This window comes from Oncorhynchus tshawytscha, unplaced genomic scaffold, assembly GCF_018296145.1.
Source record: "Oncorhynchus tshawytscha isolate Ot180627B unplaced genomic scaffold, Otsh_v2.0 Un_contig_3171_pilon_pilon, whole genome shotgun sequence".
In the NCBI taxonomy this organism is placed as follows: Eukaryota; Metazoa; Chordata; class Actinopteri; order Salmoniformes; family Salmonidae; genus Oncorhynchus; species Oncorhynchus tshawytscha.
In genome coordinates, this window is record NW_024609603.1 from 62,800 (window position 1) to 89,862 (window position 27,063).

Sequence of the window (27,063 nt, forward strand, 5' to 3'; positions counted from 1 at the left end):
CTCTGTCTCAGGCGTCACCTTCAGGTTGTTGTTGTTGTAATGTCTCAGGCGTCACCTTCAGGTTGTTGTTGTTGTAATGTCTCAGACGTCACCTTCAGGTTGTTGTTGTAATGTCTCAGACGTCACCTTCAGGTTGTTGTTGTTGTAATGTCTGTGTCTCAGACGTCACCTTCAGGTTGTTGTTGTAATGTCTCAGACGTCACCTTCAGGTTGTTGTTGTTGTAATGTCTCAGACGTCACCTTCAGGTTGTTGTTGTAATGTCTCTGTCTCAGGCGTCACCTTCAGGTTGTTGTTGTAATGTCTCTGTCTCAGGCGTCACCTTCAGGTTGTTGTTGTTGTAATGTCTCTGTCTCAGGCGTCACCTTCAGGTTGTTGTTGTAATGTCTCTGTCTCAGGCGTCACCTTCAGGTTGTTGTTGTAATGTCTCTGTCTCAGGCGTCACCTTCAGGTTGTTGTTGTAATGTCTCTGTCTCAGGCGTCACCTTCAGGTTGTTGTTGTAATGTCTCTGTCTCAGGCGTCACCTTCAGGTTGTTGTTGTAATGTCTCTGTCTCAGGCGTCACCTTCAGGTTGTTGTTGTAATGTCACCTTCAGGTTGTTGTTGTCTCAGGCGTCTTCAGTTGTAATGTCTCGTCACCTTCAGGTTGTTGTTGTAATGTCTCTGTCTCAGGCGTCACCTTCAGGTTGTTGTTGTAATGTCTCTGTCACCTTCAGGTTGTTGTTGTAATGTCTCTGTCTCAGGCGTCACCTTCAGGTTGTTGTTGTAATGTCTCTGTCTCAGACGTCACCTTCAGGTTGTTGTTGTAATGTCTGTGTCTCAGGCGTCACCTTCAGGTTGTTGTTGTAATGTCTCTGTCTCAGACGTCACCTTCAGGTTGTTGTTGTAATGTCTCTGTCTCAGACGTCACCTTCAGGTTGTTGTTGTAATGTCTCTGTCTCAGACGTCACCTTCAGGTTGTTGTTGTAATGTCTCTGGCGTCACCTTCAGGTTGTTGTTGTAATGTCACCTTCAGGTTGTTGTTGTAATCTCAGGCGTCACCTTCAGGTTGTTGTTGTAATGTAATGTCTCAGGCGTCACCTTCAGGTTGTTGTTGTAATGTCTCAGGTTGTTGTTGTCTCAGGCGTCACCTTCAGGTTGTTGTTGTAATGTCTCTCAGGCGTCACCTTCAGGTTGTTGTTGTAATGTCTCTGTCTCAGGCGTCACCTTCAGGTTGTTGTTGTAATGTCTCTGTCTCAGGCGTCACCTTCAGGTTGTTGTTGTAATGTCACCTTCAGGTTGTTGTTGTAATGTCTCAGACGTCACCTTCAGGTTGTTGTTGTAATGTCTCTGTCTCAGGCGTCACCTTCAGGTTGTTGTTGTAATGTCTCAGTGTCTCAGGCGTCACCTTCAGGTTGTTGTTGTAATGTCTCTGTCTCAGGCGTCACCTTCAGGTTGTTGTTGTAATGTCTCTGTCTCAGACGTCACCTTCAGGTTGTTGTTGTAATGTCTCAGACGTCACCTTCAGGTTGTTATGTCTCAGACGTCACCTTCAGGTTGTTGTTGTAATGTCTCTGTCTCAGGCGTCACCTTCAGGTTGTTGTAATGTCTCTGTCTCAGGCGTCACCTTCAGGTTGTTGTTGTAATGTCTCAGGCGTCACCTTCAGGTTGTTGTTGTAATGTCTTCAGGCGTCACCTTCAGGTTGTTGTTGTAATGTCTCAGGCGTCACCTTCAGGTTGTTGTTGTTGTAATGTCTCTCCCAGTCGTCACCTTCAGGCGTCACCTTCAGGTTGTTGTTGTAATGTCTCAGGCGTCACCTTCAGGTTGTTGTTGTAATGTCTCAGGCGTCACCTTCAGGTTGTTGTTGTAATGTCTCTGTCTCAGGCGTCACCTTCAGGTTGTTGTTGTAATGTAATGTCTCAGGCGTCACCTTCAGGTTGTTGTTGTAATGTCTCTGTCTCAGGCGTCACCTTCAGGTTGTTGTTGTAATGTCTCAGGCGTCACCTTCAGTTGTTGTTGTTGTAATGTCTGTAATGTCTCAGGCGTCACCTTCAGGTTGTTGTTGTTGTAATGTCTCAGGCGTCACCTTCAGGTTGTTGTTGTAATGTCTCAGGCGTCACCTTCAGTTGTTGTTGTAATGTAATGTCTCAGGCGTCACCTTCAGTTGTTGTTGTTGTAATGTCTCAGGCGTCACCTTCAGGTTGTTGTTGTAATGTCTCTGTCTCAGACGTCACCTTCAGGTTGTTGTTGTAATGTCTCAGACGTCACCTTCAGGTTGTTGTTGTAATGTCTCAGACGTCACCTTCAGGTTGTTGTTGTAATGTCTCAGACGTCACCTTCAGGTTGTTGTTGTAATGTCTCAGGCGTCACCTTCAGGTTGTTGTTGTAATGTCTCTGTCAGGCGTCACCTTCAGGTTGTTGTTGTTGTAATGTCTCTGTCAGGCGTCACCTTCAGGTTGTTGTTGTAATGTCTCAGGCGTCACCTTCAGGTTGTTGTTGTAATGTCTCAGGCGTCACCTTCAGTTGTTGTTGTTGTAATGTCTCTGTCTCAGGCGTCACCTTCAGTTGTTGTTGTTGTAATGTCTCTGTCTCAGGCGTCACCTTCAGGTTGTTGTTGTAATGTAATGTCTCAGGCGTCACCTTCAGGTTGTTGTTGTAATGTAATCTCTGTCTCAGGCGTCACCTTCAGGTTGTTGTTGTAATGTCTCAGGCGTCACCTTCAGTTGTTGTTGTAATGTAATGTCTCAGGCGTCACCTTCAGGTTGTTGTTGTAATGTCTCAGGCGTCACCTTCAGGTTGTTGTTGTAATAATGTCTGTAATGTCTCAGACGTCACCTCAGGTTGTTGTTGTAATGTCTCTGTCTCAGGCGTCACCTTCAGGTTGTTGTTGTAATGTCTCACCTTCAGGTTGTTGTTGTAATGTCTCAGGCGTCACCTTCAGGTTGTTGTTGTAATGTCTCAGGCGTCACCTTCAGGTTGTTGTTGTAATGCGTCACCTTCAGGTTGTTGTTGTTGTAATGTGTAATGTCAGACGTCACCTTCAGTTGTTGTTGTTGTAATGTCTCAGACGTCACCTTCAGGTTGTTGTTGTTGTAATGTCTCAGACGTCACCTTCAGGTTGTTGTTGTAATGTCTCAGGCGTCACCTTCAGGTTGTTGTTGTTGTAATGTCTCAGGCGTCACCTTCAGGTTGTTGTATGTCTCAGGCGTCACCTTGTTGTAATGTCTCAGGCGTCACCTTCAGGTTGTTGTTGTAATGTCTCAGGCGTCACCTTCAGGTTGTTGTTGTTGTAATGTCTCAGGCGTCACCTTCAGGTTGTTGTTGTAATGTCTCAGGCGTCACCTTCAGGTTGTTGTTGTAATGTCTCAGGCGTCACCTTCAGGTTGTTGTTGTAATGTCTCTGTCTCAGGCGTCACCTTCAGGTTGTTGTTGTTGTAATGTAATGTCTCAGGCGTCACCTTCAGGTTGTTGTTGTAATGTCTCTCAGGCGTCACCTTCAGTTGTTGTTGTTGTAATGTCTCTGTCAGGCGTCACCTTCAGGTTGTTGTTGTTATAATGTCTCTGTCTCAGACGTCACCTTCAGGTTGTTGTTGTTGTAATGTCTCTGTCTAAGGCGTCACCTTCAGATTGTTGTTGTTGTAATGTCTCAGACGTCACCTTCAGGTTGTTGTTGTAATGTCTCTGACGTCACCTTCAGGTTGTTGTTGTAATGTCTCAGACGTCACCTTCAGGTTGTTGTTGTAATGTCTCAGACGTCACCTTCAGGTTGTTGTTGTAATGTCTCAGACGTCACCTTCAGGTTGTTGTTGTAATGTCTCAGACGTCACCTTCAGGTTGTTGTTGTAATGTCTAATGTCTCAGACGTCACCTTCAGGTTGTTGTTGTAATGTAATGTCAGGTTGTTGTTGTAATGTCTCAGGCGTCACCTTCAGGTTGTTGTTGTAATGTAATGTCTCAGGCGTCACCTTCAGGTTGTTGTTGTAATGTCTCAGGCGTCACCTTCAGGTTGTTGTTGTTGTTGTAATGTCTCAGGCGTCACCTTCAGGTTGTTGTTGTTGTTGTAATGTCTCAGGCGTCACCTTCAGGTTGTTGTTGTAATGTCTCAGGCGTCACCTTCAGTTGTTGTTGTTGTAATGTCTCAGGCGTCACCTTCAGGTTGTTGTTGTAATGTCTCTGGCGTCACCTTCAGGTTGTTGTTGTAATGTAATGTCTCAGGCGTCACCTTCAGGTTGTTGTTGTTGTTGTTGTTGTAATGTCTCAGGCGTCACCTTCAGGTTGTTGTTGTAATGTCTCAGGCGTCACCTTCAGGTTGTTGTTGTAATGTCTCAGGCGTCACCTTCAGGTTGTTGTTGTTGTAATGTCTGTCTCAGGCGTCACCTTCAGGTTGTTGTTGTTGTAAATGTCTCAGGCGTCACCTTCAGTTGTTGTTGTTGTAATGTCTCAGGCGTCACCTTCAGGTTGTTGTTGTTGTAATGTCTCAGGCGTCACCTTCAGGTTGTTGTTGTTGTAATGTCTCAGGCGTCACCTTCAGGTTGTTGTTGTTGTAATGTCTCAGGCGTCACCTTCAGGTTGTTGTTGTTGTAATGTAATGTCTCAGGCGTCACCTTCAGGTTGTTGTTGTTGTAATGTCTGTCTCAGGCGTCACCTTCAGGTTGTTGTTGTTGTAATGTCTCAGGCGTCACCTTCAGGTTGTTGTTGTTGTAATGTCTCTGACGTCACCTTCAGTTGTTGTTGTTGTAGTAATGTCTCTGACGTCACCTTCAGGTTGTTGTTGTTGTAATGTCTCAGACGTCACCTTCAGGTTGTTGTTGTTGTAATGTCTCAGACGTCACCTTCAGGTTGTTGTTGTTGTAATGTCTCAGACGTCACCTTCAGGTTGTTGTTGTTGTAATGTCTCAGACGTCACCTTCAGGTTGTTGTTGTTGTAATGTCTCAGACGTCACCTTCAGGTTGTTGTTGTTGTAATGTCTCAGACGTCACCTTCAGGTTGTTGTTGTAATGTCTCAGACGTCACCTTCAGGTTGTTGTTGTAATGTCTCTGACGTCACCTTCAGGTTGTTGTTATAATGTCTCTGTGTCTCAGACGTCACCTTCAGGTTGGAGGATGGAACCATCAATGCTCACAGACCTCTGCTCATCTCCTCCTGTGATTGGATGGCTGCTGTGTTCGGAGGATCCTTCATGGAGAGTGCTAACAACGAGGTGAGTCGACAACACAGAGTAATATCTAGTGTTGGGGTTAGGGTGCTTTGTTCGGAGGATCCTTCATGGATAGTTAACTTGTCTACAGCACAGTCTGGGTTAGGGTTATCTTCGTCCCAAATGGCATCCTATTCCCTATGTAGTAAACTACTTTTGAGCAGGGTATTTTATTTACAAGCAAACAGGAAGTACCAGTGAGGAGTTTAACACATCAGCCACTGGCTTCCTTAAGTACATTGACGAAGTCATCACTCCACATACAATACCCTATAATGACAAAGAGAAAATACATATTTTATTTTATTGCACTTTTATACAAAATTAAATATAGAAATACCTTATTTACGTAAGTATTCAGACCCTTTGCTATGAAACTCGAAATTGAGCTCAGGTGCATCCTGTTTCCATTGATCGTCCTTGATGTTTCTTCAACTTGATTGGAGTCCACCTGTGGTGAATTCAATTGATTGGATATGATTTGGAAAGGCACACACCTGACCAGGATCCATAGGGATTACCAGGATCCATAGGGAATATGGGATGTTGTCTCCAGTTGACCAGGATCCATAGGGAATATGGGATGTTGTCTCCAGTTGACCAGGATCCATAGGGAATATGGGATGTTGTCTCCAGTTGACCAGGATCCATAGGGAATATGGGATGTTGTCTCCAGTTCATTTATTAAACCCCAGGTAGCAGTAGGATCAGTGACATGACAGGTTCATCAGAGTAACGAGTAAAAATAGACGTCATTCAGAGATCTTTAAATAGCCGTTAGGACAAGGACACTGTCTGAACACAGAGTCCTGTTCTGTTTCACTGCTCTCAGGCAGGCAGACCAGCAGGCTAACAGGCAGGCTAACAGGCAGACCGGCAGGCTAACAGGCAGACCGGCAGGCTAACAGGCAGACCGGCAGGCTAACAGGCAGACCAGCAGGCTAACACTACCTCTCTCTGAACACAGAGTCCTGTTATGTTTCACTGCTCTCAGGCAGGCAGACAGGCAGACCAGCAGGCTAACAGTCTAACACTACCTTCTCTTTATAACCATGGGGACATCTTTATTTTAGTGTGGTAGCAAGCTACTACCCGGTGTCCTAGTTTTTACAGAGCCTCTGTAGTCTGCTGCTAGTCTTCACAGGGCCTCTGTAGTCTCTAATGTTGGTCTTTACTGACATTGAAACAGGACATTTAGATGTTGTCAAATGATTTGTCTCTGTTCTTTCCTGTGTGTGTCTGTGTCTGCCTGCGTGTGTGTCTGTGTGTATCTGTGTGTTTAGGTCTCGTTCCCAGGCACCAGCAGGGTGTGTATGCAGGCTGTTCTGGAGTATCTCTACACCAATCAGCTTTGTCCCATGGCAGAGCTGGACCCTATGGAGCTGACGGCCCTGGCTAACAGACTCTGTCTCCCCAGACTGACTGCTCTGACAGGTACTAACCCTGGCTAACAGACTGTCTCCCCAGACTGACTGCTCTGACGGGTACTAACCCTGGCTAATAGACTGTCTCCCCAGACTGACTGCTCTGACAGGTACTAACCCTGGCTAACTGACTGCTCTGACAGGTACTAACCCTGGCTAACAGACTGTCTCCCCAGACTGACTGCTCTGACAGGTACTAACCCTGGCTAACAGACTGTCTCCCCAGACTGACTGCTCTGACAGGTACTAACCCTGGCTAACAGACTGTCTCCCCAGACTGACCGCCCTCACAGGTGCTTGATCCATCAGCAGTCTGCTCTGCCCAGAGCCATCTGTTTTGAGATTTGGGCTTTTAGACTGTAGAAAATTGTTCTAGTTCTAGACCTTCAGTTACATAGCATTCAATATCCCCATGTAATGTCAATGGGGAGATAACATCGCTGCAGTGCATCACAATGCAGAACTCCAATGTCCCAACTCTCTAAGGGGGTGTTCCTAAATTGACTCCAATGTGTGAATGCTCCTCAGTGCATTCTGGGTCATTCATAAATTCATAGTGTTGACAGATTGTTTGTTCGAAATCCACTGGCTGAGGAGCGGGGTCGATCAGGACACACCGGCTGAGGACAGGACACACCGGCTGAGGAGCGGGGTCGATCAGGACACACCGGCTGAGGAGCGGGGTCGATCAGGACACACCGGCTGAGGAGGAGAGCGGGGTCGATCAGGACCGGCGAGCTGGGTCGATCAGGACACACCGGCTGAGGAGCGGGGTCGATCAGGACACACCGGCTGAGGAGCGGGGTCGATCAGGACACACCGGCTGAGGAGCGGGGTCGATCAGGACACACCGGCTGAGGAGCGGGGTCGATCAGGACACACCGGCTGAGGAGCGGGGTCGATCAGGACACACCGGCTGAGGAGCGGGGTCGATCAGGACACACCGGCTGAGGAGGAGAGTTGAGCTGATCATTCTGACCTTTTGATCAACTTCATTCAGCAACAACAACAACAACAACAACAAACCAAACGGAATGGAAACAACAACAACAAACCAAACGGAATGGAAACAACACGAGAAGTCAATGGTAGAGGAGAAAAAAATGCAGCACAGCTCTGGATGTGTCCACAATAGTACCCTATTCCCTTTATAGTGCCCTGCTGTTGAACAAGGCCCAAAGGGGGAGATTGTGTCCAGAATGACCCTATTCCCTTTATAGTGCCCTACTGTTGAACAAGGCACAAGGGGGAGGTTGTGTCCAGAATGACCCTATTCCCTTTATAGTGCCCTACTGTTGAACAAGGCACAAGGGAAGGGGGAGGTTGTGTCCAGAATGACCCTATTCCCTTTATAGTGCCCTACTGTTGAACAAGGCACTAGGCGGAGGTTGTGTCCAGAATTACCCTATTCCCTTTATAGTGCCCTACTGTTGAACAAGGCACAAGGGGGAGGTTGTGTCCAGAATGACCCTATTCCCTTTATAGTGCCCTACTGTTGAACAAGGCACAAGGGGGAGGTTGTGTCCAGAATGACCCTATTCCCTTTATAGTGCCCTACTGTTGAACAAGGAACAAGGGGAGATTGTGTGTTTATTATAAAGGTTGTCTGAAGAGGTTTCCTCTGTCTGCTCCACAGAACACTATGCTGTGAGTGAGCTGGTGAAAGCCTCCAAAGATGGACAGGATATAGACGGCGAAGTACTCACCTATCTGGAACTGGCTCAGGTTGGTTTACTAGAACAGGATATAGACGGCGAAGTACTCACCTGTCTGGAACTGGCTCAGGTTGGTTTACTAGAACAGGATATAGACGGTGAAGTACTCACCTATCTGGAACTGGCTCAGGTTGGTTTACTAGAACAGGATATAGACAGAGGTACTCACCTGTCCAGAATGACTCATTGGTTTATAGTGCCCTACCTGTCTGGAACTGGCTCAGGTTGGTTTACTAGAACAGGATATAGACCGAAGTACTCACCTGTTGGAACTGGAACAGGTTTATTATAGACAGGTCTGAAGAGGTACTCACCTGTCTGGAACTGGCTCAGGTTGGTTTACTAGAACAGGATATAGACAGAAGTACTCACCTATCTGGAACTGGCTCAGGTTGGTTTACTAGAACAGGATATAAAGTACTCACCTGTCTGGAACTGGCTCAGGTTGGTTTACTAGAACAGGATATTAGTACTCACCTATCTGGAACTGGCTCAGGTTGGTTCTGAACAGATTTAGAATATAGGATGATTGATCTGCAGTTTTAAATATAGGATGATTGATCTGCAGTTTTAAATATAGGATGATTGATCTGCAGTTTTAAATATAGGATGATTGATCTGCAGTTTTAAATATAGGATGATTGATCTGCAGTTTTAAATATAGGATGATTGTTCTGCAGTTTTAAATATAGGATGATTGTTCTGCAGTTTTAAATATAGGATGATTGTTCTGCAGTTTTAAATATAGGATGATTGTTCTGCAGTTTTAAATATAGGATGATTGATCTGCAGTTTTAAATATAGGATGATTGATCTGCAGTTTTAAATATAGGATGATTGTTCTGCAGTTTTAAATATAGGATGATTGTTCTGCAGTTTTAAATATAGGATGATTGTTCTGCAGGTTTCAATGTATTTCCCTTCGTTTTGTTTTTCTTCCAGTTCCATAATGCTAACCAGTTAGCAGCTTGGTGCTTACATCACATCTGCACTCACTACAACAATGTCTGTGCCAACTATCGCAAAGAGATCAAGGCCAAATCTGCAGGTGAGTTATTCGTCCGCTGGTTCTGATCAGCACACAACCAATCACAATCAATGAACGGTGAACACTGAACAGTTTGGTTTTGGACTTCTATTCATGTGTTTCCTGTCAGATACCCTCTTCTCTTGATAATGTCTGCTGCTTTTTGTTATTTCCTTTCCATTTGTGTTTAATGAAGACCTAGAAAACAAGGTGATTGGACTGCCTAACTAATCAGTGACCTTAATGGATCAATCAAGTCCAAGGGAAGAGTGAAAACCTTCTGTGGAATGAGTTTGCCACCTGTGTTCTGTACTGCCCAGTCTGTGGTAGCTACACTACATGTTGTCTGATGGTCTGTCGGTGTTGTGTTTCCCTCCCAGAGAACCAGGAATATTTTGAGAAGCACCGCTGGCCCCCAGTGTGGTACCTGAAGGAGGAGGACCACTACCAGCGGGTGAGGAAGGAGAGGGAGAAAGAGGACATGGCTCTCAACAAACACCACAGCAGACGACGTTGGTGCTTCTGGAGCACCTCCCCTGCCGTGGCCTGAGAGGTCTGAGAAGGGTCTGCCTAGCCCCAAACCGCCCAGGGAAACTGCCTCCTGCCCCGTGCTCCAGCTTCTAACCCTGCACCCCGCAAAGAGGTCCCAACAACACACGCTGTACCAATGTTTTACTGTTCGATCATCTGAGCATCAAAACAGGAAATGACTATCTGACGATGCACTGTCATGTGCCACCCTCTTCTCTTGATGCACTGTCATGTGCCACCCTCTTCTCTTGATGCACTGTCATGTGCCACCCTCTTCTCTTGATGCACTGTCATGTGCCACCCTCTTCTCTTGATGCACTGTCATGTGCCACCCTCTTCTCTTGATGCACTGTCTCTCTTCTTGATGCACTGTCATGTGCCACCCTCTTCTCTTGATGCACTGTCATGTGCCACCCTCTTCTCTTGATGCACTGTCATGTGTCTTCTCTTGATGCACTGTCATGTGCCACCCTCTTCTCTTGATGCACTGTCATGTGCCACCCTCTTCTCTTGATGCACTGTCATGTGCCACCCTTCTCTTGATGCACTGTCATGTGCCACCCTCTTCTCTTGATGCACTGTCTGCCACCCTCTTCTCTTGATGCACTGTCATGGCCACCCTCTTCTCTTGATGCACTGTCATGTGCCACCCTCTTCTCTTGATGCACTGTCATGTGCCACCCTCTTCTCTTGATGCACTGTCATGTGCCACCCTCTTCTGATGCACTGTCATGTGCCACCCTCTTCTCTTGTGCACTGTCATGTGCCACCCTCTTCTCTTGATGCACTGTCATGTGCCACCCTCTTCTCTTGACCCTCTGATACACTGCACTGTCCTACCCTCTTCCTATTGATACACCTCCTACCCTCTTCTATTGATGATACACTGTCTGTCCTACCACTCTTCTCTTGATTGATACACTGTCTGGCCCTACCCTCTTCTCTTGATCACAATGACACTGTCTGGTCCTACCCTCTTCTATTGATGATACACTGTCTGGCCCTACCCTCTTCTCTTGATGAACTGTCAGTCTATTGACAATACACTGTCTGGTCCCTCTTCTATTGACAATACACTGTCTGGTCCTACCCTCTTCTCTTGATGATGAACTGTCAGGTCTACCCACTTCTCTTGACAATACACTGTCTGGTCCTACCCTCTTCTCTTGATGATGAACTGTCAGGTCCTACCCACTTCTCTTGACAATACACTGTCAGGTCCTACCCTCTTCTCTTGATACACTGTCTGGCCCTACTTGATGCACTCTTCTCTTGATGAACTGTCAGTCCCTTCCCTCTTCTATTGACGATACACTGTCTGGTCCTACCCTCTTCTCTTGATGATACACTGTCTGGTCCTACCCTCTTCTCTTGATGAACTGTCTGGTCCTACCCTCTTCTCTTGATGATACACTGTCTGGTCCTACCCTCTTCTCTTGATGATACACTGTCTGGTCCTACCCTCTTCTCTTGATGATACACTGTCAGGCCCTACCCTCTTCTCTTGATGATACACTGTCAGGCCCTACCCCTCTTCTCTTGATGATACACTGTCAGGCCCTACCCTCTTGATGATACACTGTCAGGCCCTACCCTCTTCTCTTGATGATACACTGTCAGGCCCTACCCTCTTGATGATACACTGTCAGGTCCAACCCTCTTCTCTTGATGATACACTGTCAGGTCCAACCCTCTCTGCTTGGGTCCACATGAATAACCTCCACATGGCAGGGCTCTACAGAGGGTACATTTTACTTACATTTTGCTGTGCAACCTGGAATTTGAATTTAGGAGCACCAGTGCACCTATAAAAATGAAGTATTCTAGCTACGTTGTTCAACCTGTCAACGTAGTGTGGTATGTGCTTTCTGTTAGACATGTAACATTATGGATGTAAATTGTGATTGTTGATGTTAGCTGCAGCCACCGACACCAGCCCTGGATCTAAGTCTGAATCATAAATGATGCAAAAATAACTCTGAACCTGATGAAACACAGGACCTGTTCAAAGACGGGGCTTCATGCAGCCTTGGAATATCAACAACAACAACGTTGAAAGTACGTCTTGTGCTCACTGGGATACTGATACAGCTCCAGAGATCAACAGAGCTCCTGATTGAATCGATCCCCAGGTCGGTACGGTATATTGAACCCAGCTGGATGTGTTTCTCTGTATTCTGAAACACCTGTTCCTTTAACCCACCTGGTGATGGTAAAGGGGAAACTCTATACTTGAAATCAATGTTTTTTTATTCATCAGCTGTATAGTAGGCTTTCTTTAGTTAACCAAAGCCATAACTAGTCAGTTTATCATATTTTAATATATATACCATGTGATTATTTATTTGTTGGTGATATTTACTATAGAAACCAAGTGGCTGGTTCTCTTGGTTCCTGCTGTCAAAGGTCTTTGATCTAGTTGCTCATCATCCTTCATCTTCTTTATAACCAAGTGGCTGGTTCTCTTGGTTCCTGCTGTCAAAGGTCTTTGATCTAGCTGCTCATCATCCTTCATCTTCTTTATAACCAAGTGTCTGGTTCTCTTGGTTCCTGCTGTCAAAGGTCTTTGATCTAGCTGCTCATCATCCTTCATCTTCTTTATAACCAAGTGGCTGGTTCTCTTGGTTCCTGCTGTCAAAGGTCTTTGATCTAGCTGCTCATCATCCTTCATCTTCTTTATAACCAAGTGTCTGGTTCTCTTGGTTCCTGCTGTCAAAGGTCTTTGATCTAGCTGCTCATCATCCTTCATCTTCTTTATAACCAAGTGTCTGGTTCTCTTGGTTCCTGCTGTCAAAGGTCTTTGATCTAGCTGCTCATCCTTCATCTTCTTTATAACCAAGTGGCTGGTTCTCTTGGTTCCTGCTGTCAAAGGTCTTTGATCTAGCTGCTCATCATCCTTCATCTTCTTTTTCTTATTTAAAGGGAATGTTGTTGAATAAATTATTTGACTTAATTGCTTTATTCTAGTTTTCCTTTGAAGTGCCCAGTGTATATCCTAGGGTCTGGACTGTTGGTCTAAAGGTTAATGCAGACTATGTACTGTTTCAATCCTCATACTGAGACGAGCCTGAGTGCCAGTCTGTTCCTGCTAATGTGTTTGGGTTGACAATTCCATAAGGAGTTGGCAAGAGAGCAGAAATGTTTGTTTCACATACCTGTCAATAATACTATATGAATCAAATTCGGATGTAATGTTTGTTTCACATACCTATTAATAATGCTTTTGTAATCATGGGTTTATGCTTTTGAGTGGAGCACCATCAGCTGAACCCGTCATGTAGAACAAGTTATTCAACTGATTAGAGTTCAGTACAACACTATTATATAGAAGGATATGTTGCTGTTATGAAAGTGTAAACATCAGAGGGAGAGAGAAAGGTTTGGCAACAACCACTCAGCCTCACTCTGTCAGGAGGGGAGGGGAGCAGAGCAGCCTGTACCCAAGCTGTCACTGAGGAGCCAGACCAACACTGTATACATAACAGCTTTGGAACACAATGTCACATTCTATTATTAGTAATGATCATCATTATATTGCCTGGTGATTCTATAACCAATGTCAACATGAGTGTATTATAATCAACCTACAATAAAAGTAAGTTGTAGTTCCAGTATATGGACTGTAAGAGTCTTCATTTCCTTCCTGTCTTAAGTCCCAACCTATTATAACAGCTGTTATTCATGTTAATATTCTAGAACATTGTTAACCTTCTAGAAGATTTGCATTCCAGAACCTTGTTAACATTCTAGAACTTTGATGGTACTATAGAATGTTCTCTGCATTATAGAATGTCTGCATGTTGTCTGCATTCTAGCACGTTGGCCCTTGCGATCTCTGCTTTGCACATCCCACAGTCATCCTGTCTTGTTTGTGAGAGAAGAGGAAACTCCTATTACATAAGAGGAGTGGTGCAGAGCAGGGTGCACTGCCACTGACTGTGTATGTGGTGCTGGATTGTGTGTCAACTGAAGATTGCACTAAGTCCCAGGCTTGGCAGGATGAGAGGAGTTACGGCGGGACACTACTGGGATAAACCGCAGGAAGAGGAGTGGTAATCACATTCTGAGCTGCTGGACAGGGAGCAAGGTGGTGTTAGGGTGGGACAGGGTACAGGGTGGTGTTAGGGTGGGACAGGGTGGTACAGGGTGGTGTTAGGGTGGGACAGGGTACAGGGTGGTGTTAGGGTGAGACAGAGCAAAGGGTGGGACAGAGACAGGGTGGGACAGAGACAGGGTGGTGTTTGGGTGGGACAGGGAGCAAGGTGGTGTTAGGGTGGGACAGGGTACAGGGTGGTGTTAGGGTGGGACAGGGTACAGGGTGGTGTTAGGGTGGTACAGGGTGGTGTTAGGGTGGGACAGGGACAGGGTGGTGTTAGGGGGTGAGACAGGGAGCAAGGTGGTGTTAGGGTGGGACAGAGACAGGGTGGTGTTAGGGTGGGACAGAGACAGGGTGGGACAGAGACAGGGTGGTGTTTGGGTGGGACAGGGAGCTGGGTGGTGTTTGGGTGGGACAGGGAGCTGGGTGGTGTTATGGTGGGACTGGGAGCAAGGTGCTGTTAGGGTGAGACAGGGAGCAGGGTGGTGTTAGGGTGAGACAGGGAGCAGGGTGGTGTTAGGGTGGGACAGGGAGCAGGGTGGTGTTAGGGTGGGACAGGGTACAAATCAAATTTAATTATATAGCCTTTCATACATCAGCTGATATCTCAAAGTGCTGTACAGAAACCCAGCCTAAAACCCCAAACAACAAGCAATGCAGGTGTAGAAGCACGGTGGCTAGGAAAAACTCCCTAGAAAGGCCAAAACCTAGGTAGAAACCTAGAGGGGTGGCCAGTCCTCTTCTGGCTCTGCCAGGTGGAGATTATAACAGAACATGGCCAAGATGTTCAAATGTTCATAAATGACCAGCATTGTCGAATAATAATCACAGGCAGAACAGTTGAAACTGGAGCAGCAGCATGGCCAGGTGGACTGGGGCATGGAGTCAGCAAGGAGTCATCATGCCAGGTAGTCCTGAGGCATGGCCCTAGGGCTCAGGTCCTCCGAGAGAGAAAGAAAGAGAGAATTAGAGAGCATACTTAAATTCACACAGGACACCGGATATAACAAACTGACCCTAGCCCCCCGACACATAAACTACTGCAGCATAAATACTGGAGGCTGAGACAGGAGGGGTCAGGAGACACTGTGGCCCCATCCGATGACACCCCCGGACAGGGCCAAACCTGAAGGATATAACCCCACCCACTTTGCCAAAGCACAACCCCCACACCACTAGAGGGATATCTTCAACCACCAACTTTCCATCCTGAGACAAGGCCGAGTATAGCCCACAACTATCTCCACCACGGCACAACCCAAGGGGGGGCGCCAACCCAGACAGGAAGATCACATCAGTGACTCAACCCACTCAAGTGACGCACCCCTCCTAGGGACGGCATGAAAGAGCACCAGTAAGCCAGTGACTCAGCCCCTGTAATAGGGTTAGAGGCAGAGAATCCCAGTGGAAAGAGGGGAACCGGCCAGGCAGAGACAGCAAGGGCGGTTCGTTGCTCCAGAGGATTTCCGTTCACCTTCACACTCCTGGGCCAGGCTACACTCAATCATATGACCCACTGAAGAGATGAGTCTTCAGTAAAGACTTAAAGGTTGAGACCGAGTTTGCGTCTCTTACATGGGTAGGCAGACCATTCCATAAAAATGGAGCTCTATAGGAGAAAGCCCTGCCTCCAGCTGTTTGCTTACAAATTCTAGGGACAATTAGGAGGTCTGCATCTTGTGACCATAGCGTACGTGTAGGTATGTACGGCAGGACCAAATCAGAGAGATAGGTAGGAGCAAGCTCATGTAATGCTTTGTAGGTTAGCAGTAAAACCTTTAAATCAGCCCTTGCCTTAACAGGAAGCCAGTGTAGGGAGGCTAGCACTGGAGTAATATGATAAAATGTTTTGGTTCTAGTCAGGATTCTAGCAGCCGTATTTAGCACTAACTGAAGTTTATTTAGTGCTTTATCCGGGTATCCGGAAAGTAGAGCATTGCAGTAGTCTAACCTAGAAGCAACAAAAGCATGGATTAATTTTTCTGCATCATTTTTGGACAGAAAGTTTCTGATTTTTGCAATGTTACGTAGATGGAAAAAAGCTGTCCTTGAAACAGTCTTGATATGTTCGTCAAAAGAGAGATCAGGGTCCAGAGTATTTTTTTAAAATATTTTTTTTTATTTCACCTTTATTTAACCAGGTAGGCTAGTTGAGAACAAGTTCTCATTTGCAACTGCGACCTGGCCAAGATAAAGCATAGCAGTGTGAGCAGACAACACAGAGTTACACATGGAATAAACAATTAACAAGTCAATAACACAGTAGAAAACAAAGGGGGGAGTCTATATACAATGTGTGCAAAAGGCATGAGGAGGTAGACGAATAGTAACAATTTTGCAGATTAACACTGGAGTGATAAATGATCAGATGGTCATGTACAGGTAGAGATATTGGTGTGCAAAAGAGCAGAAAAGTAAATAAATAAAAACAGTATGGGGATGAGGTAGGTGAAAATGGGTGGGCTATTTACCAATAGACTATGTACAGCTGCAGCGATCGGTTAGCTGCTCAGATAGCTGATGTTTGAAGTTGGTGAGGGAGATAAAAGTCTCCAACTTCAGCGATTTTTGCAATTTGTTCCAGTCACAGGCAGCAGAGTACTGGAACGAAAGGCGGCCAAATGAGGTGTTGGCTTTAGGGATGATCAGTGAGATACACCTGCTGGAGCACGTGCTACGGATGGGTGTTGCCATCGTGACCAGTGAACTGAGATAAGGCGGAGCTTTACCTAGCATGGACTTGTAGATGACCTGGAGCCAGTGGGTCTGGCGACAAATATGTAACGAGGGCCAGCCGACTAGAGCATACAAGTCGCAGTGGTGGGTGGTATAAGGTGCTTTAGTGACAAAACGGATGGCACTGTGATAGACTGCATCCAGTTTGCTGAGTAGAGTGTTGGAAGCCATTTTGTAGATGACATCGCCGGAGTCGAGGATCAGTAGGATAGTCAGTTTTACTAGGGTAAGCTTGGCGGCGTGAGTGAAGGAGGCTTTGTTGCGGAATAGAAAGCCGACTCTTGATTTGATTTTCGATTGGAGATGTTTGATATGAGTCTGGAAGGAGAGTTTGCAGTCTAGCCAGACACCTAGGTACTTATAGATGTCCACATATTCAAGGTCGGAACCATCCAGGGTGGTGATGCTAGTCGGGCATGCGGGTGCAGGCAGCGATCGGTTGAAAAGCATGCATTTGGTTTTACTAGCGTTTAAGAGCAGTTGGAGGCCACGGAAGGAGTGTTGTATGGCATTGAAGCTTGTTTGGAGGTTAGATAGCACAGTGTCCAATGACGGGCCGAAAGTATATAGAATGGTGTCGTCTGCGTAGAGGTGGATCAGGGAATCGCCCGCAGCAAGAGCAACATCATTGATATATACAGAGAAAAGAGTCGGCCCGAGAATTGAACCCTGTGGCACCCCCATAGAGACTGCCAGAGGACCGGACAGCATGCCCTCCGATTTGACACACTGAACTCTGTCTGCAAAGTAATTGGTGAACCAGGCAAGGCAGTCATCCGAAAAACCGAGGCTACTGAGTCTGCCGATAAGAATATGGTGATTGACAGAGTCGAAAGCCTTGGCAAGGTCAATGAAGACGGCTGCACAGTACTGTCTTTTATCGATGGCGGTTATGATATCGTTTAGTACCTTGAGTGTGGCTGAGGTGCACCCGTGACCAGCTCGGAAACCAGATTGCACAGCGGAGAAGGTACGGTGGGATTCGAGATGGTCAGTGACCTGTTTGTTGACTTGGCTTTCGAAGACCTTAGATAGGCAGGGCAGGATGGATATAGGTCTGTAACAGTTTGGGTCCAGGGTGTCTCCCCTTTGAAGAGGGGGATGACTGCGGCAGCTTTCAATCCTTGGGGATCTCAGACGATATGAAAGAGAGGTTGAACAGGCTGGTAATAGGGGTTGCGACAATGGCGGCGGATAGTTTCAGAAATAGGGGTCCAGATTGTCAAGCCCAGCTGATTTGTACAGGTCCAGGTTTTGCAGCTCTTTCAGAACATCTGCTATCTGGATTTGGGTAAAGGAGAACCTGGAGAGGCTTGGGCGAGGAGCTGCCGGGGGCGGAGCTGTTGGCCGAGGTTGGAGTAGCCAGGCGGAAGGCATGGCCAGCCGTTGAGAAATGCTTATTGAAGTTTTCGATAATCATGGATTTATCGGTGGTGACCGTGTTACCTAGCCTCAGTGCAGTGGGCAGCTGGGAGGAGGTGCTCTTGTTTTCCATGGACTTCACAGTGTCCCAGAACTTTTGGAGTTGGAGCTACAGGATGCAAACTTCTGCCTGAAGAAACTGGCCTTAGCTTTCCTGACTGACTGCGTGTATTGGTTCCGGACTTCCCTGAACAGTTGCATATCACGGGGACTATTCGATGCTATTGCAGTCCGCCACAGGATGTTTTTGTGCTGGTCGAGGGCAGTCAGGTCTGGGGTGAACCAAGGACTGTATCTGTTCTTAGTTCTGCATTTTTGAACGGAGCATGCTTATCTAAAATGGTGAGGAAGTTACTTTTAAAGAATGACCAGGCATCCTCAACTGACGGGATGAGGTCAATGTCCTTCCAGGATACCCGGGCCAGGTCGATTAGAAAGGCCTGCTCACAGAAGTGTTTTAGGGAGCGTTTGACAGTGATGAGGGGTGGTCGTTTGACTGCGGCTCCGTAGCGGATACAGGCAATGAGGCAGTGATCGCTGAGATCCTGGTTGAAGACAGCGGAGGTGTATTTGGAGGGTGCCCTTCTATGAGGGTGCCCTTGTTTACAGAGTTAGGGTTGTACCTGGTGGGTTCCTTGATGATTTGTAGGAGATTGAGGGCATCTAGCTTAGATTGTAGGACTGGCGGGGTGTTAAGCATATCCCAGTTTAGGTCACCTAACAGAACAAACTCTGAGGCTAGATGGGGGGGCGATCAATTCACAAATGGTGTCCAGGGCACAGCTGGGAGCTGAGGGGGGTCGGTAGCAGGCGGCAACAGTGAGAGACTTATTTCTGGAGAGAGTAATTTTCAAAATTAGTAGTTCGAACTGTTTGGGTATGGACCTGGAAAGTATGACATTACTTTGCAGGCTATCTCTGCAGTAGACTGCAACTCCTCCCCTTTTGGCAGTTCTATCTTGACGGAAGATGTTATAGTTGGGTATGGAAATCTCTGAATTTTTGGTGGCCTTCCTGAGCCAGGATTCAGACACAGCAAGGACATCGGGGTTAGCAGAGTGTGCTAGAGCAGTGAGTAAAACAAACTTAGGGAGGAGGCTTCTGATGTTGACATGCATGAAACCAAGGCTTTTTCGATCACAGAAGTCAACAAATGAGGGTGCCTGGGGACATGCAGGGCCTGGGTTTACCTCCACATCACCCGCGGAACAGAGAAGGAGTAGTATGAGGGTGCGGCTAAAGGCTATCAAAACTGGTCGCCTAGAGCGTTGGGGACAGAGAATAAGAGGAGCAGGTTTCTGGGCATGGTAGAATATATTCAGGGCATAATGCGCAGACAGGGGTATGGTGGGGTGCGGGTACAGCGGAGGTAAGCCCAGGCACTGGGTGATGATGAGAGAGGTTGTATCTCTGGACATGCTGGTTGTAATGGGTGAGGTCACCGCATGTGTGGGAGGTGGGACAAAGGAGTTATCAGGGGTATGAAGAGTAGAACTAGGGGCTCCATTGTGAACTAGAACAATGATAACTAACCTGAGCAACAGTATACAAGGCATATTGACATTTGAGAGAGACATACAGCGAGGCATACAGTAATCACAGGTGTTGAATTGGGAAAGCTAGCTAAAACAGTAGGTGAGACAACAGCTAATCAGCTAGCACAACAACAGCAGGTAAAATGGCGTTGACTAGGCAACGGGGCCGACAGATAAAACATAAACAAGCAGAATGGAGTACCGTGATTAATGGACAGTCCAGAGTGCATCAGCTATGTAGCCAAGAGATCAGTGTCCAGGGGGCAGCGGTGGATGGGGCAGGGAAGCTGGACTGGCGAGTGTTATCCAGGTTGAAAAAAAGTTAACAATGACTAAATAGCTTGTAGCTGGTTAGCTTCTGGAGGTTCTTGAGTGTGTTCTAAAAATTAAAAATAATAGCGATTCCGTATCACATTGGGTGAGGCAGGTTTCCGGAAAGGTATAAACAGATTAAAAATCAAGAAGAGATAGAAAGTAAATATGGGTCCGGTGAGTGTTTGGGACGCGGCGATTCAGACGGTTAGCAGGCCTGTGCTAACAAGCTAACAGTTCGTAGGCCCGGGCTAAACAAGGTAGCAGTTAGCGGACCAGGGCTAGACAAGCTAGCAGTTAGCAGGATGAATTTAGCAAGCAGGGAGATAGCGAGGGCTAGAGAGTTAGCCTTTGGGGGACGTCGCGATGGGGTGAGTCTGTTTATTCCTCTTCATGCGGTGACATCGATAGACCGGTCGTGGGCCCGGGTATTGTAGCCCAGGAGTATGCTACGGTGGTAGCACAGGTGCGCTGGCCGGGCTAGCTTCACGCTAAGTGGGTGGAAACGCTAGCCAGGAGTAATCATCCGGGGTTGCGGTTTAGCTAGATAGCTAGTTGTGAAGATCCAGCTGAAAAATGTTCCGTTTGCGGTGGGAATCCGGGGATGAATCCGGGGATGAAAAATAAATAGGTCCGTTATGCTCTGGTTAGAGTCGCGTTGTTCGAACTGGCGAGAGCTTTCTGAGCTAAAGGTTAGCTTAGCTCATGACCGGTTAGCTGAAGACCGCTAGCATAGCTGGTGGTTAGCTGGCTAGCTTCAGTTGAGGGGTTCCGGTTCCGAAGTAAATATAAATACTTTAGGAAAAATAGCTACATTGGGTGAGGCGGGTTGCAGGAGAGTATTTGGAAGCTTAGGTTTAGCAAAATGTTTTTAAAGAGATATGCGAAGAAAAATATGTAAAAAACGAAAAAGAAACGATATATACAAGGGACACGACGCGACAGGACGACTTACTGCTACGCCATCTTGGACGATAAAGTAACGCCGAGGTCCTTCACAGTTTTATTTGAGACGACTGTACAACCATTAAGATTCATTGTCAGATTCAACAGAAGATCTCTTTGTTTCTTAGTACCTAGAACAAGCATCTCTGTTTTGTCTGAGTTTAAAAGTAGAACGTTTGCAGCCATCCACTTCCTTATGTGGGCGGCAGGGTAGCCTAGTGGTTAGAGCTATAGTTTCCTTGTAACATGTAGCATATTGAATATCAAACCTTATCAAATATTAACCCACTGTTCCTAGGCCAGAAAATAAGAATTTGTTCTTAACTGACTTGCCTGTGTTAAATAAAGGTAAAATATAAAAAGATGCTGAAACACAGGCTATCTAGCAAGGGCAATTTTGGCTTCACCATGTTTCATTGAAATTTAGAGCTGGTCATCAGCATATGCAGTGAAAGTTAACATTGTTTTTACAATGTATCATCCCCAAGAGGTAAAATATATAATGAAAACAATGTGGAAAACGGTAGTTTGAGGAGGGTGTTTACAGTTTATTTGTCAGAGGACAAACCATTTACTGAGACAAAGTTGATATCTTTCCGATGATAAGATCTAAACCAGGCCAGAACTTGTCCAGAAAAATCTCTCCAAATGAACAACACTATCAAGGGCAGTACTAAGGTCTAGGAGCACAAGGACAGATGCATAGCCTGATGTCTGATGCCATTAAAAGGTAATTTACCACCTTCACAAGTACAGTTAGTGCTATCATGGGGTCTAAAACCAGACTGAAGCATTTGTTACATTGTTTGTCTTCAGGAGGTATCAGTGAGTTTCCAGTCTGTGTTGCGCCAATGCTCCAAGAATTTTCACCTCTGGTATTTTCTATTTATTTAGCTAATCTTCTGACAAATTTTTTTTTTTTTTTTTTTAGGGGTGCAACACATCTGTATAGGTTAGATTATTCTCAGTTATGGTTAACTGTGTTTTTTCCTGTAATGTTTCTGTCATCAAGGAATCTTTGTTTTGTCTTGTTTAGGCAATTTTGATGATCCTTGGTCTGGGGTCTACCTGGGGTTATTCTACTGCTGTAATAGATCTGTTCTCTGGGGCCCCTGCTTATAAATGGGGTTATTCTACTGTTGTAATAGATCTGTAGTCCTCTCTGGGCCCCCCCTGTTCATCAATGGGGTTATTATACTGTTGTAATAGATCTGTAGTCCTCTCTGGGGGCCCCCTGCTCATCAATGGGGTTATTCTACTGTTGTAATAGATCTGTAGTCCTCTCTGGGGGCCCCCTGCTCTTCAATGGGGTTATTATACTGTTGTAATAGATCTATCACCTCTCTGGGGCCCCCTGCTCATCAATGGGGTTATGATATTGTTGTAATAGATCTGTAGTCCTCTCTGGGGCCCCCTGCTCATCAATGGGGTTATGATATTGTTGTAATAGACTACTTCAACTCCATCAGAACTTTCTCACACATCCAGTATAATTCACAGTAGCAGTCAGTGCTGCTAGCTGAACCGAGGTGCACTGTAACTGAGACTAAAGATATGCAGAAGTAACAGCAGCATATTGATAAACTGAAGCTATAGTTTCCTTGTAACATGTAGCATATTGAATATCAAACCTTATCAAATATTGCAACAGTATAGTTCCCTCCCCAGTGTTCAGAAATATAGAGCTAGGGAAGCTATAGTATGAGTGTGCTCTCTGTGCTGATGTAACAGATTTAGAGAGTGGTCAACAGTGGTATGAGTTGGAATTGACTGGCCCAGATGCTGTACTCTGGCTCCCTCTAGAGGTCCAGAAACCAAATGACAACACTGTAATGTAGTTTAGGAGGGTGTTAGGAACCCCTTATGTCACAACCATTTGTTTATGTACAAGTTGTATCATATTTTTCCATGAGAAATAACGATCTAATTATTTATAATAAAAAATGAAATGATCAGGCTGTTTGACAGAGAGGCCGGCCTGTTTGCTGAATATGTCCAGAACCCCATGTTTAGCTAATTCACTATCTCTGTTAGGATTATTTTGTTTTAGGCTACTTAATGCCAAAAATATATATTTGATTACTGTGAAGGGAATATTATATTATAATGGCTGCCTGGGTTAAAATGTTTCTGTTTATGTATCTATACATCTCTACCTTGACATCATCTGCACATCTATCTCTCCAGTATTAATGCTCAATTGTAAATATTTTCACCTCTATGGCCATTTATTGCCTTACCTCTCTTATCCTACATTTGACCACTGTATATAGATTATTCTACTGTATTATTGACTGTGTGTTTATTCCATGTGTAACTCAGTTTCTGTCTCAGCCAGTCAGGTCGCAGTTGTAAATGATAACTTGTTCTCAACTGGCCTACCTGGTTAAATAAAGGAGAAATAATAATAAATAAGCGATCTCAGAAAACTATGGTTTAACATCTAGTTCATAGTGACAGAACTGCATTACACTGTCCTAATAATACACAAGCTCCTAATTGAATCCTCCCAGTAGCACTTCTGTGATGAAACAGAGCAGTCGGGGCAATGACCACTGGGTAATAACTATACACCTACCAGTGAGCCAGTCGGGGCAATGACCACTGGGTAATAACTATACACCTACCAGTGAGCCAGTCAGGGCAATGACCACTGGGTAATAACTATACACCTACCAGTGAGCCAGTCAGGGTAATGACCACTGGGTAATAACCACTGGGTAATAACTGGGTAATAACCACTGGGTAATATACCTACCAGTGAGCCAGTCAGGGTAATGACCACTGGGTAATAACCACTGGGTAATAACTATACACCTACCAGTGAGCCAGTCAGGGTAATGACCACTGGGTAATAACCACTGGGTAATAACTATACACCTACCAGTGAGCCAGTCGGGGCAATGACCACTGGGTAATAACTATACACCTACCAGTGAGCCAGTCAGGGTAATGACCACTGGGTAATAACCACTGGGTAATAACTATACACCTACCAGTGAGCCAGTCAGGGTAATGACCACTGGGTAATAACCACTGGGTAATAACTATACACCTACCAGTGAACCAGTCAGGGCAATGACCACTGGGTAATGACCACTGGGTAATAACTATACACCTACCAGTGAGCCAGTCAGGGTAATAACCACTGGGTAATGACCACTGGGTAATAACTATACACCTACCAGTGAGCCAGTCAGGGTAATAACCACTGGGTAATGACCACTGGGTAATAACTATACACCTACCAGTGAGCCAGTCAGGGTAATAACCACTGGGTAATATACACCACTGGGTAATAACTGGGTACACCTACCAGTGAGCCAGTCGGTGCAATGACCACTGGGTAATAACCACTGGGTAATAACTATACACCTACCAGTGAGCCAGTCAGGGTAATGACCACTGGGTAATAACTATACACCTACCAGTGAGCCAGTCGGTGCAATGACCACTGGGTAATAACCACTGGGTAATAACTATACACCTACCAGTGAGCCAGTCGGTGCAATGACCACTGGGTAATAACCACTGGGTAATAACTATACACCTACCAGTGAGCCAGTCGGGGCAATGACCACTGGGTAATAACCACTGGGTAATAACTATACACCTCCCAGTGAGCCAGTCAGGGCAATGACCACTGGGTAATAACTATACACCTACCAGTGAGCCAGTCAGGGTAATGACCACTGGGTAATAACCACTGGGTAATAACTATACACCTACCAGTGAGCCAGTCAGGGCAATGACCACTGGGTAATAACCACTGGGTAATAACTATACACCTACCAGTGAGCCAGTCGGGGCATTGACCACTGGGTAATAATCTCTGGGTAATAACCACTGGGTAATAATCTCCTGGTAATAATCTCTGGGTAATAATCTCTGGGTAATAACCACTGGGTAATAATCTCTGGGCAATAACCACCGAGTAATAACTAAGCCAGTCCGGGTAATAACCACCGAGTAATAACTAAGCCAGTCCGGGTAATAACCACTGGGTAATAACCACTGGGTAATAACCACTGGGTAATAACCACTGGGTAATAACCACTGGGTAATAACCACTGGGTAATAACCACTGGGTAATAGCCACTGGGTAATAACCACTGGGTAATAACCACTGGGTAATAACTAAGCCAGTCCGGGTAGTCAGGCGACTCTACCTGCACGCTCCATAGAATGACACTACAGCTATCTCGCGCCACATACACGTTTTGCCCGGGAAATATCAGGACCTTCGAGAATGAAAACTTGTTGAAGACGAAGGACTTGATTTCGTTTTTTAAAATAATATTATAATATAATAGCTTCGTGATAATTCTTATTTTCTATACGTTTATGGATTTTGCACGACTGAGAATCTGAGCAGCTGTCCGGAGTTGAGAAGTCTTCAACATGGCTTCCTCCACAGGTGACCGCCGAGACTCACAGGTGAGGATCCTTCCTTCCCTGCACACAGGTACCAATACACCGCTGGCGAAACACTGCTTCATTTAACAGTTATACTAAACACTGCTTCATTTAACAGTTATACTAAACACTGCTTCATTTAACAGTTATACTAAACACTGCTTCATTTAACAGTTATACTAAACACTGCTTCATTTAACAGTTATACTAAACACTGCTTCATTTAACAGTTATACTAAACACTGCTTCATTTAACAGTTATACCAAACACTGCTTCATTTAACATTTATACTCATACACCTGATCATTCAGCATAATCATGCTTTCTGAAATTACACAGACTTTGTGTTGTGTTATTGTGCAACTGGGCAAACAGTATCGTGTCGCAACAACATGGAGTGAAAGTTTTGCTTTCACTTACTCTGTTGGTAAAGCATGATTTAGAGAGATTTAGTAAACACATATAGACTGCAAATCGGAAACAGTCAATTGAAATGTCAACTTTTGCCTGTTAACCTACATTGAAGCTCATATATTGTTCATTCAATTCGTATACAAACATTTTCTGCAGACTTTTCTAGTCGTCGTATTATTATGCGACTTTATGCCAGTCAGTTAGTTGCACATCTTGCTTACTGTTATACTGTTATAAAGGGTTATAATGCGATGACATGACTTTGGATCCACATAATGAATTTGATATGAAAACCTTGGTAGTGATACATAAAGTGTAGGATTGTTTTATTGTAGAATAGTTGTTAGTTGTTCTATGTAAAGCGCGTAACTGATCACTCATAACAGCCTACCAACATCAGCCTGAACAAAACACATTCAGAGTTAATGGCTGATCTATTCTGTGGCTATAAAGCAACCTCAACCCCAGTAATCCCTATTGTCTATAAGTCAAGGAGTGGTTTTGGGAAAGAACAAACAAACTAAAAGCCTTGCTCTAGGGCAGAGTCCCAAATGGCACCCTATTTGCTACATAGTACCCTATGGGCTCTAGTCAAATAAGTGCCCTATATAGGGAATAGGGTGCCATTGGGATGCATCCTTAGATCCTAGTGGACTCAAGATTCTGGAGAAACAGGTTCTGAGGTAATGGTGTCGCTGATTAACAGTATCCTGGGAATGACTATGGTTGTATCTCAAACAGCACCCTATTCCCTATATAGTGGCCTGGTCTAAAGTAGTGCAGCACCCTATTCCCTATATAGTGGCCTGGTCTAAAGTAGTGCAGCACCCTATTCCCTATATAGTGGCCTGGTCTAAAGTGCAGCACCCTATTGGCCCTATATAGTGGCCTGGCCTATAGTAGTGCAGCACCCTATTCCCTATATAGTGGCCTGGTCTAAAGTGGTGCAGCACCCTATTCCCTACATAGTGCCCTGGTCTAAAGTAGTGCAGCACCCTATTCCCTATATAGTGGCCTGGTCTAAAGTGGTGCAGCACCCTATTCCCTACATAGTGGCCTGGTCTAAAGTAGTGCAGAACCCTATATAGTGGCCTGGTCTAAAGTGGTGCAGCACCCTATTCCCTACATAGTGCCCTGGTCTAAAGTGGTGCAGCACCCTATTCCCTACATAGTGGCCTGGCCTAAAGTAGTGCACTATGTAGGGAATAGGGTACCATTTGGAATACAGACAGTCTTTAAAGGGACTTGTGGTTTGGCCTGTGGAGACTTGCAGATGCCCACTGACTGCATCTTCATGGCGTCTTGAGTGGTG

At 45.5% G+C, this 27,063-nt stretch overlaps 2 protein-coding genes across 6 annotated transcripts in view; both read left to right on the top strand.

Moving 5' to 3' along the window:
• rhobtb1 (Rho related BTB domain containing 1) overlaps positions 1 to 10,229 on the top strand; it is a 28,157-nt gene extending 17,928 nt beyond the window's left edge. For 3 of the 5 annotated variants that reach the window (XM_042316170.1, XM_042316172.1, XM_042316173.1), the window contains 5 exons: positions 5,062 to 5,180; positions 6,461 to 6,611; positions 8,238 to 8,326; positions 9,259 to 9,364; positions 9,724 to 10,229. In XM_042316170.1, the coding sequence (XP_042172104.1) occupies positions 5,062 to 5,180; positions 6,461 to 6,611; positions 8,238 to 8,326; positions 9,259 to 9,364; positions 9,724 to 9,893 (635 nt within the window). In that variant the 3' untranslated portion in view covers positions 9,894 to 10,229. The other 2 variants (XM_042316171.1, XR_006082476.1) reach the window with 2 other exon arrangements.
• Positions 10,230 to 25,092: 14,863 nt separating this feature from the next.
• Positions 25,093 to 27,063, top strand: part of LOC112261433 (ankyrin-3) — a 139,846-nt gene continuing 137,875 nt past the window's right edge. The window contains exon 1 of the mRNA XM_042316198.1: positions 25,093 to 25,357. Coding sequence (XP_042172132.1) covers positions 25,322 to 25,357 — 36 coding nt within the window. The 5' untranslated portion in view covers positions 25,093 to 25,321. The remainder of the gene's footprint in view (positions 25,358 to 27,063) is intronic.